General features: G+C 40.2%; 1 protein-coding gene across 2 annotated transcripts in view; it reads right to left on the reverse strand.

Annotated features, from left to right (window-relative positions):
- Positions 1 to 485: 485 nt before the first annotated feature.
- LOC141975644 (membrane cofactor protein-like) overlaps positions 486 to 19,993 on the reverse strand; it is a 39,243-nt gene continuing 19,735 nt past the window's right edge. The window contains exons 3-11 of one of the 2 annotated variants that reach the window (XM_074936201.1): positions 19,585 to 19,681; positions 18,565 to 18,650; positions 16,863 to 17,075; positions 14,035 to 14,217; positions 13,110 to 13,301; positions 9,321 to 9,500; positions 8,875 to 8,901; positions 7,231 to 7,297; positions 486 to 3,005 (exon numbers count right to left, since the gene is read on the reverse strand). In XM_074936201.1, coding sequence (XP_074792302.1) covers positions 2,954 to 3,005; positions 7,231 to 7,297; positions 8,875 to 8,901; positions 9,321 to 9,500; positions 13,110 to 13,301; positions 14,035 to 14,217; positions 16,863 to 17,075; positions 18,565 to 18,650; positions 19,585 to 19,681 — 1,097 coding nt within the window. In that variant the 3' untranslated portion in view covers positions 486 to 2,953. The remainder of the gene's footprint in view (positions 3,006 to 7,230; positions 7,298 to 8,874; positions 8,902 to 9,320; positions 9,501 to 13,109; positions 13,302 to 14,034; positions 14,218 to 16,862; positions 17,076 to 18,564; positions 18,651 to 19,584; positions 19,682 to 19,993) is intronic. The other variant, XM_074936200.1, reaches the window with a different exon arrangement.

Below are 19,993 nucleotides of genomic sequence, written 5' to 3' on the forward strand. Positions count from 1 at the left end.
TCTGAATATAGCTCCCCTGATAGATTAATACTTGCAATAACTTGTGTTTAGATTGAATATTTCAAATGAAGTTAAAATGGAATATTACTTCATGCAGTTTTAATTTACCTACTGGATGGTGATACTTTGCATCCCTGTAAGTCTAAAGTGAGCATAGTATAAAATATGTATGGAGTAGAGCTATGCAAGTAACTCATTTTTTGATTTATGACAACCCAAAATAGTATTTTTTTTCCCCAGAACGATGACTGATGAACTGGATCAAACACTTTTCATTTTTTTAAAAGTAAAATTGAAATGGCAAAATCTGAAATAAGTCAGACTAGTAGTCACATAGCATGCTGCTTACTAAAAATCAAAGGAGAATGAGTGACAAACACTTCACTTAAAAATCATCACTTTATTAAGAATACAAGACAAATCCTTCTTGTGTTCATAAACTGAACATTAATAGTATTAAATAATATAGTTAAAATCACACTGTAGCATTTTACAATTGCCTTGCATTTTAAATAGCTCCCCCCCGCCCCCTTACTGCTGAAAGGCACTATATAACAATCCAATGATTGATATAATAGGCATTTCTAATATACCCTGTACTTAAAAAGCAATTCCTGGAATTAACAATTTTACCCCCAGTCTAACAATGTTTTCTTATACACATTGTGAATAGTCCCACTATGTAAGTCTTTGCAGGACCAGGGTCCTAGCTGTTAAAGCTATTTTGATGATTAGTAGACATTTTGGGCAACATTCACAAAAGGATGTATGCATCTAACTGCCACTTTAGGCAACTAAAGCCTAAACCCCAGAACGGTGTCTCAACCAGGAAAAGGGAGATGGTTCTCTAACTCATCTGTGGGGCCCTATCAGGTAAGCATGCTCAAACCTTGCCTGCTGGATCAAGGCCCTATAGATGAGCTTGCACAAAATGACTAGAGGACAGGGAAGAGGGGACAGATTTTCCTTCCAACTTTTAGCCCAGTGAATAGGGTACTCACTTGGGAGACCCATGGTTCAAGTCCCCCCTCCACCTGAGGAAGAGAAGGGATTTGAACAGGGATCTGCCACTGCTCAGTGAGTGCCCTAGCCATGTGGTAGGAGTCTTTCTGTATCTCTTGTTGAAACCTGTTCCACTGTGAATAGTTTTAAGAGTCACTGGAGCAGATGCCTCTCTCTCAAGTGCATGCTCCCTTTTGCTGGACCAATGTAGAAGCTGTTGTATGATGGATAAATGTTGACTGAGCATATGCAAGCTTGAGCAACACCCCAGGCTTCTTGCAAAAACAGTGTAGGTACTTTACCCCCCAGGATTCACAGCAAGGAGGTACCAATCTCAGAGAGGGGTAGAGCTTAGCACATATGCCTTGGCTTTGTACCACCTACTGGCTACCTTATGCAAGGAGCATCTTAAAAGCATGCTGGTTTTTGTGAATCCCATGCTCCGGCTTCTGAGTCTCCCAATTCATTGCACAGCCAGCCTAGACTTCGTGAATTCCAGTGATTTTCTAGGCACCAAAAAGTTTTTGTGAATCTAGCCCGTCCTTGTTAAGCATGCCCTGCAGAATATTACTGTTTGATAGTGTGCTAGGGGATCATAATTATTCAAACAAATGTTTCTGATCAGAAATGTTAAAAGTACTAATACAAATATATACATCCATATCACACAGAACAATGAATATCTGAAATAAAAATGGACTTAAATTGCATCCACTTCCTTCTGTGGGAAAGTGAACCTGTAACAGAACTGCCTACATGGTCTGTGGTAAAAGAAAAAGGGTTGGTTTATTAGCTTTGCCACACATGGCTATGAGATAAACAGATCATGACAGTTTTCATAATGATACACATTTAGAGTTATAGCTGCTGAGTTCAATCCAAGCTTCAATTCAGAGCACACCATATGGGAAAGTATATGATTTCAGATATGCACCAAGACCCGCAACTCCAGTAGGAAACCCCCTATCCAAGATCCCTAATGTAATAATTTTTTTGAGCTGTTTCAGCTGACAAGTGTTTGCTGGTCCTTCAGCAAGGGGGGCAAAAAAAGTCTGTCGTCATCCAACTTCCACCTCAAGATTGTATTTATATTGCAATTAAAAGAGTGTATGTGCCAGCACTTTGTCCAGTTGTGTGTATCTTCCATCGGGAAACCTTCATTATCTAGCAAGGCTGAGGCGCAAGAAATGTTTCTGATGTGGTCACTCTCTTGATTCCCCATTCAAGGTGGTCCTTTGCAATCTTAACTGGGACAGAATTACTACCCAGACTCCCCATGTTGCCCACCAAGACCAATTAATTGCCTTAAGAGGAAGGTTACAAAAACCTGGTTTAGATGCACAGTATATCCAAAAGCAGTGGACAGCAAGAGAAGTAGTTTAGTTTCATATTTAGTACTTGCAAATATAAAGGGAATGATGTGCAAAACTTACGTTATGAAAATTAAACTAGGCACCATATCTTTCAGTAGGTAGGCACCTTCCTAAAATAGAGGTAAGTAAATTTAAACAATATGGCCACTAATGCAACATAAATCATATCAAGAACCTACCACGCACTCTCTCATTGCTTAGTCTCTTCTGGAAGCAGGAGGATGCTGCAAGGCAGAGAAAGAAGGCAGCTGGCATAATGCCCTGAATGCAGAGTTTTAGTATTCCAGGCTGCTGTGAAAAGGCTATGGGCACAAAGCTTTGTATAAGTTAATTTCACACAGACAAGTGAGCTAAAAGGGATGGTACTGATATACATTCTGGCTTTGTGCCTTAGTAAAGATGCAGTAGATGTCTACAGCAGTCAATCACAAAAGGAGAAGAAAAATCTAAGATGAAAGCATCTTCAATTCTGGTGAAAGTAGGTGCTAAATATTCCACTACAGAAATATAGTGCAAATGCAGTCCTTTTTCCATCTGTGAAAGAATTCTTTCAGCACTGCTCCTTCCCCTCCAATCAATCAAGTTTTACACGAGGTGTATTCAGCAGTAGGTGAAGTGGAGACATGTTTCCTGCAAAAATAAGAATTAGAATTTTTATTTTTCATATAATCTCATTTGTTTTAATTGGTAATTTAGCATATTTCTTCCTGTTAACAGCAAAACTGGCGATATTTTCCAAGTCATCTTTTCTATTACTTCAGAGACATACCGGCTGCTGGTACACTTATAAAAAGTTAAAATGCAAATAGGCTGCTATGACGTTGGGGTGTTTTGTTTTGTTTTTTAAACTAAAGCAGTTATCAAGCTGTTAACATCCTGCATTTCTGCTCTCCTGAAATGCTTGTTATATATGGATTATTTTGGTTGAAGAGATTGTCACAATGTTGGTAACTACAAAACACTAATGCTGTTTATTTTACAATTAGCTAGGAATCCCATGCTCCTGAGAAGTCACTTCCTTAAGCATATTTAGGACTGTTGGAGACATGTGAACCAGTGGCATAAATTAAGAACCAAAAGCTGCATGGCTGTAAGGGATGTAATTTGTAGTCCAGACTATCCAACCTGAAACTAGATACCTAAAATTTATCAGTTACAATACAGAAGAGAGTTTAACCTTAATTTTTTTTTTAACCGAAGATCCTTCTAATAAACTTTTTGGAAGCAGCCAGGATTGAGATGTTAGATCTCCAGTCCATTACCACCACCTTCTTGGAAGCCATACTGAAGGATTTGAGACTGGGATAAAGGGAAACTCTGGTTTCACAGGACTTGTTATCTCTGCATGTAAAACTGTCCAGCATTGGGATTGTCCAGCACTCAAGTGCACACCCCCTCCAGAGTGTAAACCCCAAATTGTATTGTTTTGTCTTGCACTGCACTAATATATATTAGTGTTAAAAAACACTGCCAGAACTTTGTCACCACTGAGCACAGTGAACAGCAGCAGGTTTGAAATATAACTGATGATTTTGAAATAAACATTTTGACTCAACTGAGGTGTAAGAATAACCACAATTGTTGCCAATTATACAGGTCCACCAGGTTTATCAATTAAAGTACAGTAGAACCTCAGTTATGAACTTGGGAATGGAGGTTGTTCATAACTGAAATGTTTGTAACTCTGAACAAAATGTTATGGTTCTTTCTAAAGTTTACAACTGAACATTGGCTTAATACAGCTTTGAAACTTTCCTATGCAAAAGGAAAAATGCTGCTCTTAACCATCTTAATTCAAATGTGACAAGCATAGAAACAGTTTCCTTACCAAGTCAAAACTTTTTTAGACTTTCTATTTTTAGTAGTTTACTAAAAACTTTGACACTTCTTTTGTTTCGAAGAGGATGGTGATTAATTGTTCTCCATGTCCACTGAAGGTGGACAAGTAGCAATGGGCTTAATCTGTACCTAAGGAAGATTTAGATTGGCTATTAGGAAAGACTTTCTAACTATAAAGGATAGTTAAGCACTAGAATAGGCTTCTAAGGGAAGTTGTGGAATCCCCATCATTAGAGGCTTTTGAGAACAGACAGGACAAAACTGTCAAGGATGGTCTAGTTGTACTGGTCCTGCCTTGGTGAGGGGGCTGGACTAGATGACCTCTTCCAGCCTTACATTGCTATGATTACTTCCTTGTAATGACTAAAGAGTATTTTATGAAAATTTTACTGAAAAACTTAAGCCACTAGTACTTTAAAATGAAAATCTGAAATATTTCATGCATGCCTTTAAAAAAAAAAAAACCACTTTAAACCAAACTGCATCTGATAAGGACCACTGTACATCACCAGGTTTGAAGTGACAATATTTCTCCTTTATCAAAAGGAGGTCACACATGAGAATGAATTAGTCCAAAAAATACATACCATACTGGAAGACCTATGAAAGTAACTTGTGGTCTTCACCCAATACATAGCAGTTACATACCACATTTCCCTTGGAAATATGAATAAGCCATCTAATTTGGACATTTTCAAGTGGAAAGGAAGTTTAAAGAAACTATATCTTTTAATGTTTCAATTAATTCTTTAATGCAGATACTTCAATTTAATCTGGTACTTTAGCCTTTAACATGCATGCTTCTTGGCCGTTTTCATCGGTTTGGTATGAGCTGAACAGCAGAGGAGGGGGAAGTCTAATTGATTGATATTCTCTATGCATGGTGAGTTAAGCCCAAGGGAGTGGAGGAAAGAGGGAAATAGCTGGTGAGATTATTTTTACAGGAGCCTTAAGTTTAGAAATTGAATACAGAGTTTGGTGCCTGCAGCGATTTCCAAAATAAGCTCTAGTCTATATCTAATATTGGCGCCAAAACAGTCTGTTGAATGGTCTCCATTTTCAAATCTCCCTGCCCTTCACAGAAGACAAGTGGGAGCATAAACCTCATTTTGATTTGTTAAAAATTAACCTGGCTCTTGCACTTAAGTGTCAAAGGTTCATGGAGTATAGTTAATGAAAAAAGCACATGGTGTGCTAATGCTCTGGATCCAGCAAAGCACTTAAAGGTAAATTCTGAAGTCAACCGTACTATTCACCTGCTTAAAGTTGGGCATGTGTTTAAGTGCTTTGCTGACATGAGGCTTAAGCCCTGTATTTTGTTCTTTACATCCCTTTGAGTTTCTCTACACTAAATATTTTTGAAAGTATGTTCTGTCCCCAACCCCCTCCCCCCCATAAGATTCTAACAAATGCTTATCACCATCGTAAAAAATAAATAACTTGTCCTAGAAAGTGGACCTCATGAAAAGTGTATGCAAGGTATTACAAAGAGGAAACTCCTCATGAATTCAGTTAGGCTCCAGTCCTTACCTGAGAACTACATGGATGCAGGGCCCACTGTTCTCAGAGCAAGGTCAGGTTCTAATGTTCACTTTTTTTTTTTTAATTTACAAAAATTACTTCTGCCACTATACAGGTTTGCTAGGAATCTATACAAATGAAATGTCAAACATTTGTATTGGGTAGTTTCAAAATTTAAACACTATACATCTTTTTTCTATACTACCTACTGTTTTGTATTATGAATAGTATGAAAGTATTGTATAAAATAAAAATGGAACGTTACACACGTGTGCTTTCCCTTGTGTTGTGGGTGTGCAGGGATTTAATTTACCTGTTAAACATTTATTCAAATGGATTCTTGATGAGATGAAAAAGATACTTTTGAGGAACAGACAGACATGAAAAATAAAGTATTTTGAATGGACAAGCAATGGGTCTTACAGATTCTTCCCTACTGATGTCAGCTGCCCTGGAGGCAGCAGAGTAACAAAACCTGATGAGGATGGCACAAGCGTGTGCTACCATCTAAATTACTGGGGGAAAAACTGGTGTGCTTCTGAGCAGGGCACAGGCATATTCCTTCCACAAGAAAATTATTGTATTCCTAGGGTCCTGTGTCAGAACTAAGCCTACCTCAGAATGGCCATATTTAGTCAAACTAGCGGTCCATCTAGTGGCCAGTGCCAAATGCTTCATGGGGAATGAACAGAACAGGGCAATTTAATAGTGATCCACCCCCTGTTGTTCAGTCCCAGCTTCTGACAGTTGAAAGTTTAGGGATGCCCAAAGCGTGGGGTTGTGTCCCTCACCATTGTGGCTAATAGCCATTGATGGACATCTCCATTAACTTAATTCTTTCTTGAACCCAGTTATACTTTTGGCCTTCATGATGTCCCCTGACAACGAGTTCCACAGGTCGTCTGTTGTACTCCCGTACTAGTTTTCAACCGGCTGCCTATTAATTTAATCAGGTGACTCCTAGTTCTCGTGTTATGTGCAGGGGTGAACACTTTCTCCTCACCAGTCATAATTTTGTAGATCATATTCCCCCACCCCCAGCTGGGTCTTTTCCAAGCTGACTAGTCCCAGTCTTAATCTCTCCTCATACAGAAGCTGCTCCATCCCCCTCATCATCCTTTGTTGCCCTTCGCTATAGTTTTACAATTTTAAGTATCTTTTTAAGATGGTGACCAGAACTGCATGCATCCTTTCATGTGTGGGTGTACCATGGATTATTGTAGTGGCATTATGAGCTAAAATTCCCTTACTATATGGGAAAAGGCCATGTGCAGTCTTTAAGGTTAATTCACAGCTTTTATGTGGGTAATTATCAGAGCCAAGTGAGAACAGGTTCAACACTGAATTTGTAAAAGTAGATTAAAAGCTAGAATTTTTCATAGGTTAGTGAATACAAAGGCTAATGAAAGCTCAAGTAGCTACCGTACTGGCTTATGCAAAAAGGAAAGGTATCAGGAAGCTGACAAACAAGCACAAGGAACAGGTGTAGACTTACCTTTTCTGTGAAAAAATTTTCTTATAGACCAAAGTTACTATCAGCATCACTGCAACGATTACAATTACTTGAAAGGAAAAAAAAAAAAAATTGGGTGACAAGTCACTGTTAGCTCAAGAACACACCCGTGATTAACGAACGTCACAGGTTTAGATATGAAGTTCATGATGCTTTTTAGCAATGCACGTGTTCAACCACAATACAATCTCCCCCCACCTCTGAATCTTTAATCATAAAGTATTAAATATTCAGTGCTCAAAGGAACACACAGCTAGTGAACTTATCTCAGGGGGGAGGAAAAAGCAGACCCAAAATGGTAAAGCTGCACCCATTGCATTACAGGGAGCTTCACTGGCATTCTCTTTTTAAGAATTGCTGTGAACACCTTATCACAACCACCCGTGAAGGGGTTAAGGTGGCTCAGAAGGGACTAATTAATCTGTTAGGCTGCATGGGACTTGGTTGACAAGCACTAATTGAAGATAGTGCCCATCTGGCAGGAGTAGGTGGGGCTTGTATAAAGCCAGGAAGGGCAAGCAAAAGGGCTGTAATGTAGAAGTTTGCAGTTATTGTTGGAGTTAGTGAAGACAGAAGGTGGAAACTCACGGAAGTAGGAGCCCAAGACCTAGGCTCTGAGGGAAGGGTTTACTCAGAAGGGTGGTGGAGAAGAAAGCCAGCAGAGGGGAGTCTAGGAAGCAGCCCATGGAAATGGCAGTAAGAGTTGAGATGGTGCAGACCTTGGCTCCTGATTGTATGGTCCCTGAGCTAGAAGCTGTAGTAGTGGGAGGGCCTGGCCTTCCTTACCAGCTACTGGGAGTGGCACAATCTTGAATCAAAAGACTGCCTGGAATGACACCTGGTCTGGTGACTTTGTTAACGTGAAAGGGGAAAGCTGTATAAGTGATCTGGCTGGAGAGCCAAACAATGGAGAGGAAGCACTGAGTCCTAGAGGCCAAGAGGGATGGTGCTTAAGCAAGTGATGGAAGGGAATGTCAGCCTCAGCAGAGTTAATCCCCAGCTGCAACCACAAGGGGTAAGTAAACCTTGTGACTATGCCTAATGCTGCTTGTTAAAATAACCATGCTCTAGGGTGGCCAGAGAGTTGTGGCAATGAAGTAAGAATGCCAGAGAGAGTCCAAGAAAGGATCTTTTTGTTTTAAGCAGTCCACAAAATTTAAAAGTTGAAAACCAAGTACTAAAGAGGGAGGGAGAGGAGAAAAACCTTTTGTAAGATGGGGGAGGCACAGCTCGTTCATGATGGACCTGTTATTGCCTAATTATAGTTCCAACAAAACCCAAACAGGTTCCAAAACAAAGCCAAAAATGTGCTTCAAATTCTTTGCAGAATTTAACAAAAAAAATTTGCTCTGATTTTTATTACATACATGACAAACAAGAAAAACCCCACTTTACATTAAAACTATGATTTATAGCAGTTGATGCTAATACACCTGATCAGTTTTTTCAGGAACTTTACAGCATTGCAAAGGAGTATGCAAGTAATTCAATAAGAGAAACTCCCAAATCACTGTACGTTCCTGCAGTCATGTACAACGAATTGAAATAGAAGTAAAACACTGATTTTATACAGTGACGCTTATTTTATATTTCATGTATCTCATTAGGTGTTAATTAAGTACTTACCACAAATAATAATTATGATGTACACACCTAGAACAAAAAAGGGTGAATTCAATTTAAGAGCATGAATGGTAATTATACAAGGAGGTGTACATGTATTAATCTCTACTGGACTGTCTCCAAGAAAATCCAGCATAAGTGTTAAATTAGGACAAGAACCAATTAAAAATAAAAAACATACTGAATAGTCTTCCAAGTACTGTGTCTAGATAAATAAAATCTAATAGAAGGCTAATTTATATAATAAAACTCTCAAATAGAAAGGGATTAGCCATGTCTCACCCCAAACTCTTTAAACAATGTGCATTAACAATACCTCTTAAATGAGAGAGTGCGCCCAAGTGACAACTTCCTGAATCCCAGATAGCATTCGGGTGTCAGACAATATGGAATATGCATTTTTTTTTTTTGCAAAATGTTTTTTTAGAATTGATCACATTTATACTTACTTAGTCTACATTCTGGAATTACAGGCTCCCATTTAAATTTATCAGTGCAATTAATCTTAGGTTCACCAGGCATTGTGTAGGCTGCATAACATTCAATTGTCACATGATCTCCAACAACATAATGAGGTTTTGCTCCAGACTTTACTCTTCCATGAGAGATGACCAGGTCTGGACAAACCCCTGAAGATGAAAAAGTGAAACACACACTTGTTAAAACAAAGTAATACAAACCCCAAGTGCAAATGAGATTAGGTTTCCCATTTTAAAAATATTTCCATTCACATGCATTTTAAAATACATACCCCATTGAATCTTTCTGCTACTTTTAAGATGTTTGGTTAGAACCAAATATTTCAGAGCACCTGTTCCGTAACTTACTCAACATTTTTCATGTTTGTCTACTTTGCACTGATTTACTGAAGGAGTGGAAAACAGCCACATTATGTAGACAGGAATCTTACAGTCTCATGGACCTGTTTATTTCCAGTGATTTGCTATTATTTATGTAAAGGCATTTATACAATGCTTATCCTAACAAATGAGCTAATGAGAGGCACTGGAAGAGTTAAAATAGCCATCCAATCAACAGTCTGAAAGCCCCTCACACAGCGTGGAGCTAATCTTCATCAATAGAGAAAGTATTAGGACAGAAAAAGGCTCAAAAACTGTATTAATAAAGCTGTTTGTCATGTCACTTAAGGAGCTCTATTAAGAGTTCATTCCCCTCCAATATGAAGAATGCAGCATGCACTCCCCTTGTGGGGAGTGCATTCTTTGGTGCTCTTGGCATTGGTGCTTTACGAAAGATCAGACACAGACAGCAGAGACAGAGCTGGTGTGAAAGTTCCACTTAAATGAAAATTAAACTCCACATACTAAATATTGCATTTTACTCAGAGGGCATCTATTAATTGTTGGTACATTAGTCCTCATCTTATATAAAATCACATTAGAGCAACAGGTTTCAGAGTAACAGCCGTGTTAGTCTGTGAGTTTGTGTGTGTATGGGGGTGGGGGGGAGGGGTGAGAAAACCTGTATTTGTGCTGGAAATGGCCCACCTTGATTTTCATGCACGTTGTAAGGAGAGTTTGTGTGTGTGTGGTTTTTGGAGGGGGGTGAGGGGGTGAGAGAACCTGGATTCCTGCAGGAAATGGCCCACCTTGATTATCATACACATTGTGAAGAGAGTGGTCACTTTGGATGGGCTATTACCAGCAAGAGAGTGAGTTTGTCTGTGGGGGGGGCGGAGGGTGAGAAAACCTGGATTTGTGCTGGAAATGGCCCATCTTGATGATCACTTTAGATAAGCTATTACCAGCAGGAGAGTGGGGTGGGAGGAGGTATTGTTTCATGGTGTCTGTGTATATAATAATGTCTTCTGCAGTTTCCACAGTATGCATCCAATGAAGTGAGCTGTAGCTCACGAAAGCTCATGCTCAAATAAATTGGTTAGTCTCTAAGGTGCCACAAGTCCTCCTTTTCTATTAGAGCAACAGTTACCAATAAAGCCAAACAAAACTTCAGTTGTACCTGTGCTATGCCCCACCCTTTAAAATAGTTTTCATATTTAAAAAACAGTTTAAAAAAAATCTGTAACCCCCCATTCCACACCTGTATACATCAAGGCGCTTCAGATGATAAAGCAACAGACAGACCTGCAGTGCTCCTGTGAACAAAAGCCCTTTGCCTCAGATTTAAGAGGACAAGAAAGCACATGGTTTTAGAACCTCTAAGATAGTCACTCAGTCCATTTAAAAAGGTAAAATGTTAACTCCACCCTCAGTACAGAATCTTTATTTACCTTGTAAGAGAAAGTTTCCTCGTGCCTAGACTCTGCAAAAGCAACATCTGTGCTAATGCATGTGCCTCTGAAGCAGGAACATGACAGTCTTATCTAGACTTATTTAGGCAAGTTTGTACAGGGGGATCCCACACAGTTTCCTTTCCAGTGAACAGTCATTGATTTTGCACCATCAGGCAAGACATAATTCACCTCGCAGGTCAAGATAATAATAGCATCTCCAGTGACATACTGAGGTTTCAATGGAAGCATTTTTCCATTTGGGAACTGTGGAGCGCCACAGACACTTGGAGGTACTGTAGTAAAAATAAAGGGGTGACATGCCCTGGACTCAGATTTATTTTAAATAATTTAATGACTCAACAATATTTATCATGTCTGGCCAAGGACATACATCCCAAAAGCTGGGCAACTATCATTCACAGGACAGCTCGATGTACTGTCCTTTGGCAAGGGCAGTGCAGGGAATAACTACCAATCTCTCCCAAAGAGCTAATGTTCTAAGAGACATAACAGAACATGCAAGCAGATTACTTGCCTGATTTTCTGATAAGCATATTAGAAGGGCCTCCTAAGGAGAAGGAGCTGGTTTGGCAAGACAAGAAGGGTGGTCTATAGGTAGGATATAGAGATAGTTGCTAGAGAGGCAGTCACACGGAACATCAAGGCTAACAAATGAAAAAAGGACAGGTAAGCAAGGGACAACTGTGTACAGCCTTAGAAGCTAAGACTAACTTGTACTTGATGTGGTGGAAAAGGGTGAAGATTTCTTGTCCTAAAGATCTCGTCCTCCCCATAGACAATGCAGATGCTACACAAAGGTCTGTCCTCTTGGCTTCTGTGGGATTCTCCAAGGCAGTCTCTGGGCCCACACATGCAGCCAGACATAAGTTAGAGCCTATCCTGAGCCTAGCAGTGGCTATTGAGACACCACCAGCGTACTACTCTCCTGGTCTAACCACCACCACCTCCTCATCCAGGCAAAGATCAGAGGCTTCCTCCTTCCACCAAGGTAGTGAACAACCACAGCTAGTATGCCCCTAAAGACTCCTGAACTCCTCTAGGTTTTAAACTTTCACAGTCACACACATGCAAGGTCAAGCTGCCAATGAGTTAGTACATCTAACGTCCACTGTCACTGATGCCTTGGCCCCAAGCTGCTCAATTCTCCACCACTATCACCATTGTTCACAGATGAACTATGGCAGATAAAGCACACTAATGAATACAATATTTTGAATGCACCTGCCAGCAGCATTGGCTCTTACACGACTATGTCACTGCAGTGAAGGCAGCAAAAAGAGCATTCTATTCTGCCATCAGAGAGTCAATATCAGCGAGCAAAGCTATTTCACATAGCCCTCGGGTTACTCAGCCCAGACATCAGACCCAAGCATTGACCATTACCAAGAACTCTCAGCTTACTTCACTGATAATCAGTCAAGCTTAACTGGGAAAGACAAATCCATCCCTGACCAGATCATATTATCCACTCCACAACTCAACAGCACGACTCCACCATGTATGCCATAGCTCAGGAAACCCTAAAAAAAAATTTAAACCACAAGCTGTGAAATGGGTCCATGGCCTTCCTGCCTAGTAAAAGCCAGTAGGGAACTACAGCCACTACTTCTGCTTCTCTCTGAGAAGTGCTATTTCCATAATCACCAAGCCCCTTGCAAAACAGTAGCTTCCCAATCCTCAAGAAGCCATAACTGGACCCTGAAAAACTCTTCAACATCCCATTCCTGGGCAAAGTAACTTAGAAAATAATAGCCACTGCGTACATTTAAGGATAATCAAAACCTTAAACTCCCCCCTCAATGCAGAAACCCTAATGGCTGACAATTAAAAGCTATTTATCTTAAACTTGAGTTTAATGGTAATGTTGCTTCTGCAGATTCTAGGCACTAGGAAACATCTGTGTTAATGCACATGCCTGTGAAGCAACAGCGGAAAGGACCATGACATTCTTATCTAGACTTACACTGACAAGTTTGTACAGGAGGATCCCACACATTGTTTCCTTTGCAGTGACTAGTCATAGATTTTGCACCATCGCGCAAGACACCATTCGCCTCGCAGGTCAAGGTAATACCATCTCCAGTGACATACTGAGGTTTTGATGGAAGCATTTTTCCATTTGGGAACTGTGGAGCACTGCAGACACTTTGAGGTACTGTAGTAAAAAATAAATACATTTTTACAAATCAAAGCAGAAGCAAGGTGTTCTGGAAGTTCCAACAGCATGTGACCAGGATGCCTCAGAATTAGGGCTTGGACCAGGACATAGCACAGAGACTGTTCTAAGGGTACAAGACAATAAACTTCTTGCCTATGTCCATGATCACAAGTTTTGCTCATATTCTTTGACCTCTATTGCTGCCTCTGAGACAGTGGACCATAAGCAAACTGCTAATCCATCTACATGACATAGCAGGAGCAGATGACTCAGTACTCAAGTGCTTGAAACTCAATGGTTGATGGCTCCTCCTAATGGATGGCCCTCACCTGTGAGATTCCACAGGGACCCATGCTATCCCCTTTCCTCTTCAATATCTACAGGAAACCTCTGGGAGAGAGAATTAAATACCATGTGCTCAGTTGCCAACACAGTATACCAACACTCAATTGTATTTTTCATTCTCAATAGATGCAACCACTGCTACTACTGAAATGTCAGAATGCCTCCCCCCGCGCCCCCCCCCCAAAAAAAAAATCAGCTAGGAGAGATGAACTCCCTTAGGAGCTTTGGAGAAATCCCACATTAGGTCTAAAGTTTGCATTTCCTTTCTTCACTCTGAACAACCTTGTAGTCTAACCAAGTCTTGGAAGAACAACTGTAGATTTTTATAATGCTGTGTGCGCAATGTGTAAGGGAAGTTGACCTCTCAAATCCCATTTGCACTTACTTTTTTCACAAGTTGGTACTGGAGGAGACCATAAATTATTTGCTTGGCATACAATCACACGACTGCCAGCCATGAAGTAGCCAGCCTCACATCCAAACGTAATGGCATCTTGATATGAATAGGAAGGACCAAATCCACTTAGTTTTCTTCCATTTTCAACTTCTGCGTTACTGCACTTGACCACTGAAAATGGGTAAGAATGTGAAAAACTCATCTTCTAAAGAAAAAATAAAGCCCTGAAACATGTGAATAGCATATCTTTACATTTTTTAAATAAACAGTGGCTTTAATTCTGCATCCCCTTCTCCCCCTGACCTAATTTTAAAAGTTTTTCTCCAACAGCTACCTTGGAGCTAGACAAAGGGGAAAAAAATTAAGTATATCAAAATGAGCCTTCAACTAAACCACCGAACAGATGCATACAGATATTAAATCACAACACTGCACTTAATTGGATTCCTATTCACAAGTCTAAGAATTAGCAAGGTTAAGGAAGAAATTCCCTTAGGTTTACCACAACCATGCTACGTGTGACACTTTAAGTAGACCAATGACACAATTTCACTTCAGACAAAAAACCCTAAATTTTACTGAGGGTGCCAAATGTCCAGTTGACAAAACATTAACTTTGCTATTCATACTTAGTGGGTTTATGTCTTCTAGGACTTTTCTTTGCTTCTTCACTCTTCATTTAGTGGATTTGTTGCTCTTGACCAATCAACACTACTCTCCCTCTTGTTCCTCAGCTCCCAAGATCCAACTCTACTATATTCTTGCTTTTTGTTGTCCTGCTTTTATTGAACTTTATATTCTCATTTCCCCTAGCCCATCCTATGATTACACTTTCCATCAATCTTCTTTACAAACAAACACTGATCCCTGGTCCTGGTCCAAATTCTCAGCTGGGGTAATTGCACAGAATCATTGATTTCAAGGGCACTACATAAGTTTATACCAACTGAGGATTTGGTCCCTTGTGTCTTTACTAGTTCATTATCCCTTGCAGAGGATGAGATTCTCTCTATTTGACAGCAACACAAAGCTAACACATCCAATGCTACTACGAAGAGAAGGGAGAATTCCAAGCTTTGTCACTAATACAAACGTTGTCCAAATCAGCTTGGGATTGGCTGGTTGGGCTCATTAGGATTCTATTCTACATAGGTTAGAATACCATGCTCATAATAATAGTGGACTGCCTTCCATTAGTGCAGGGGTCTCAAACATGCAGCCTGTGTGGTCCGCAAGGTTATTTTCTGTGGCCCGCCAGCTCCCCGCGGCACCCCCCCAGCATTTACCTAGAGCGGTTCCGGCCCCACATGCACCGGGGCAGGGCAGGCTCTAGGAAGCGGTCGGGACCTGGTGGGGGCCCCACAGGGGTCTGTGTGTTGCCCTGGCCGCTCCTCCAGGTACCTTCCCCGAAGCTCCCATTGGCAGCAGTTCCCTGTTCCCGGCCAATTGGAGCTTCGGGGGAAGTACCTGGAGGAGCTGCCAGGACAACACACAGACCCCTGTGCCCCCACCTCCCCCAGGTTCCATCTGCTTCCCAGAGCAGCGCGGGGGCAGGGCAGGCAGCTTGCCCTGCCCCTGGTGTGCACCGGCCCGGACCTGCCCCCCAAGCCCCTCCTGTAGCCAAAACCCCTGCCCTGAGCCCCCTGCTGCACCCTGCACCCTTCCTGCACCCCAACCCCCTGCCCTGAGCTGCCTGCCACGCCCTGCACCCCCTGGGGTGGGGATTTCAGGGAAGGGGTGGGAAGAGGTGGGGCCTCACCAAAGGGGAGGAGTGGGGCGGGGCCGGGGGTGGTCAGTGGTGCGGCCCTCCGGCCAATGTACTAGTCCTCATGTGACCCTCGTGGTCATTTGAATTTGAGACCCCTGCATTAGTGCATTAAGCAACATGCCTACATATCTGTCAAATGCTGATGTCATACCATTGTTTAAAGTCAAGTGAAATACAAAGATAACATCTGTGTGAATGGGAGTAGCCTAAAGCTGACTCACCAGTCTGGGCACTTGGAAAGTGCCCTCATGTGAGGCACACTGGGGAGATAACTGGTTAAGGACTGGGTGATTAACCAGTTAACAGGGTGGTTCAGCTCACCAGCTGAGGACAGCTAAAAGACAGGAAGAGAGGTAGTCTGGAAGGAAGGGTTGGAGAAGCCCAGGATCACAGGGAGATAAGATCTCTCAGCCTGTCCCTAGGGAGAAGGTAAGAGCCTTGTGCTGTGGGGAGTTTGTATTGTTATTTCACAGTATAAATACAAGCACATGACGCTGAGCTTGCCAAAAAGAGTGCTCAAGGACGGTTTGCGGTGAGGGAACCCTGCCCTATGACAATCAGCTACACCAGATCTCCTTTTTGTAGTAGTAATCTATATCATGCGAGTGGGAGATGAAAACTGAGCTCAGAGATCTTTACCACTACTTTTAAAGTTCTGAAGGGATGTACTACAAGTTTTTAACCAGCAAAAACTATTTGTCCTCCTGTCCCACACAGTTCAACACATTCTGTTTGAATCTTTTTTTCAAATTAAGGAACTCAGGGGAAGAGAGAGAATTGTCTAGCAGTGGGGATTTTTAAAGAAAAATACTAGTCTCCTGATGCCACATATCTGAAAACTAAACAGCGACACCTTTGAACTACTAAGAAATCTGACATGGGAATGTTTAGGATTTGAACAAATACCACAGAAGCAAAGGAATTCAAAGTTAAAGACAAAACACAAACATGACATCTGGGGTATCCTATTTTATCCAGCTGAGATGTTTAATCTTAAACTTGAGTATCCTTTTGGTATGATTTTATAGAAGCTACAAAAAATAGTGACCTTGACACTGAGGGGGCTCTCCACTCCAAATTCCATTTTGGTCTTTGTCAGATGTACAGTGAATAGATGCCTCTCCAATGAGTGAGAAAGGGTCTGTGCCTCTTGGTACAGTATTACAGCTGTAAGTTACTGTTGAGCCATAGGTGTATTCAGAATTGGAGTCACCGGAATGCCTCCCATTCTTAATGTCTGGAGGCGGATGACATGGAATTGCTAGAAAATATTAAAAGTTAAGAAAAAAAGCATTTAACCGAAAGGAGAAAAACTGCCGTAGCAACAAGCAGAACAACAACAAGGCACATGGTCTACAGGCAAAAAGGCAACAGTCATTCAGGCGAGCGCAAAGAATTACAGAAGCCTACGGATTTTTACAGCAATATTATTCAAGGCAAGGGGATTTCCAATAGATCTGATGCATGAAAGCCTGCAATCTGACCTATTTTAGGTGTCTAATACACAATTTTTTAAAAGTGATTTCACTGAATCAGCTAAACTATTTGATAAAGGGGGTTTGTGGTTAACACAAGTGCAAAACCACCAAAAAAGGTCAGAAAAGGAGAAGATGGAGATGTAAATATGTACAATTTTATGTTAGCAGCGTATTGGGGAAAAGAGATGGTGAGATGGTAGATGAACAGAAAGCAGAGGAAAAAAGAACTCTCTGAAAACCTGAAAAAAGTCAATACATTTGCACTGGAAATCACAGACTTGTTTTCTCAGTGCCTTCTGAAGGAAAGTTATGAATATTATGTTAACATCTTCCGGCTATTTAATTGGAAAACCTGAATGTATTTTGATAAAACTTTTCTATTACTTAGGAAACCAGAAGTAAAAATGTAAACGTTATGGACATTAAAGGAAAGTTAGCGTAATACAACTTTTTCTAGAAATGCAGCTAGCCTGTATGCTTGATTAACCCCTGTATGTGGTGAAGTTATATTTGAATCCTCTTCCTTATAATTACTCAAAATTATTAAAAGAACAAGCCCCTAATGTATGCAGAAATCTAAAACTTAGTCTAGAATGAAATAATCTGACTAGCCTTCCATTAAAATGTATCTGAAAAGAATTTCCATAATAAATATACATTTATGGCACTGGATGAATAAAATATCTTAAGAGTCTGAAAAAAGCAAGCATGGTTTAGCTCCTACATAAGAACAATAAATCTGAAACCGAACACAGCAAAACAGAAGTTGAAATCATAAAACTGTCTACAAATAAGTCATGGAAAAAAGCCTACTGTGATACAAAGGAAGTAACAGGATAATTGGGTATCAGGATTATAAATGAAAACATATCCTGTTCACCTAAAATCAGTCAAACTCAAATCCGTTGTAGAACTATTTTCTTCAATATAGTGTAGACAGAATGAATTTGACACTGCCGTAAGTTCCACGTAAACTATTAATCACAAGGTGACAGTTGTGCTACCAGTTATTCAACAGGTAAAGTTTACTCCTGATTTTCAATGAGTGAGTGAATTTGACCCATATGAGCTAGCTATCAGTAATCTCTGGGCATTTTCAACAGACTGGTACCTCCATTAGCTTTTAAAATGGTGAAATAAACACAAGACTAAACATTTTAACAATACTTATTTTCTGTACTACTGAATTCCTTTTACAGCACAATTTACCTAAACTAGTTGCATGAACTGGCAATACCAGAACTGAATCATAAATGTATAAAATCCACTTACCTTCACAAAATGGAAGTTCATGATTCCATGTGACCCTTGTTTCATCAATCACACACAGACTAGTATTAGGTCCAATTAATCTGAACCTAAACAAGAACATTTTTTAAAAGGCAAAATTGCTTAACAAATTACCGAACTTCTAAACCATCAGCTCAGATATTTTGAGTATACTTCTGTTCTGCCAGCAGGTGGTGACGACACACTGAATTTCAGGTGATGCCATTCTTATTATAAGGCAAGAATTACTTATTTTGCTAAAAGAAAAGGAGGACTTGTGGCACCTTAGAGACTAACCAATATATTTGAGCAGTCCTCCTTTTCTTTTTGCGAATACAGACTAACACGGCTGTTACTCTGAAACCTGTTATTTTGCTAAGTATTCTGATCAAAGCCAGAAAATAGCAAGTGAGAAGAGTGACTCCATCTAACAAGTATCGACATCTGAGACTTTCATATTAGAGATACCCAGTTCACCACTGCTGATTCTTTGAAAATTACCAAAGTAATGCCAAAGATACTGTAGAAGAAGGAAAATAATTGGCTACCAAATTCAGAACTAACTCAGTGTAAGAGCTCAGTGCATTCTGTTTTTATTTGTTTGATGCATGACCCTATATCCCAAACATCTAGAAAGAGGCAGATAAAGTTAATACAAATTACAAAATTCTGCCCTATGTACCTATTTAATTATACAATTATAGATGTGTACCAAAATATCAACACCAACCATAATATTGAAAAATTTTTATAAAGGGGAGGCGTATTTGTAAGCAAATCTTTTCAAATTTGAATACAAGGTACTAAAAAGGGAAGGTTCACACAATGGAAACATTGACCCAACCTTCTTTGCATTGAACATGCAGAACAGCTAAAAGGTTGCAGCTATTTATTTCAGGAACTTCGTATTCCAGAATGCCCCACTGAAGGTTTGTCATAATTTGCTATCTAGACCTTTGTACTGACCACAACAGAAGTAGTATTGGGGTGGGGGGGGGGGGGAGGAATCTTCGACATCCTTACCCTTCGTCACAAGAAAATGTAATGTTTGAACCAAATCGGAGATCTGTGATATGAACCTTGCCATTAGCTAGGTCTCTTGGATGTCCACATGATTTCCCTAAAGAGAGAATATAACGGGAATTAGATTTTCTTTCTGTTCTGTTACAAAAGATAACTAAAGGTAAATAATAAGTGACCCACATTTTCGCACGTGACTAATGTAAAGTTAAGTGTTTATATTAATTTAAAAAGCCTATGAAAACAAGAAAAAGGCCCTCAAATGTGATGAATTTACATATTATTGTGTTATGAGTGGAATGGATAAGACCAGTGCCCTTCTAGTGAAATATCATCCCTATTGGTTATAAGCGATCACATTGCCAAGCTACAGATTGAGTCCTGCTAATATACCATACAACTTATTCAAATT

The sequence above is a fragment of the Natator depressus genome, chromosome 21 (assembly GCF_965152275.1).
Source record: "Natator depressus isolate rNatDep1 chromosome 21, rNatDep2.hap1, whole genome shotgun sequence".
NCBI classification, from domain to species: domain Eukaryota; kingdom Metazoa; phylum Chordata; order Testudines; family Cheloniidae; genus Natator; species Natator depressus.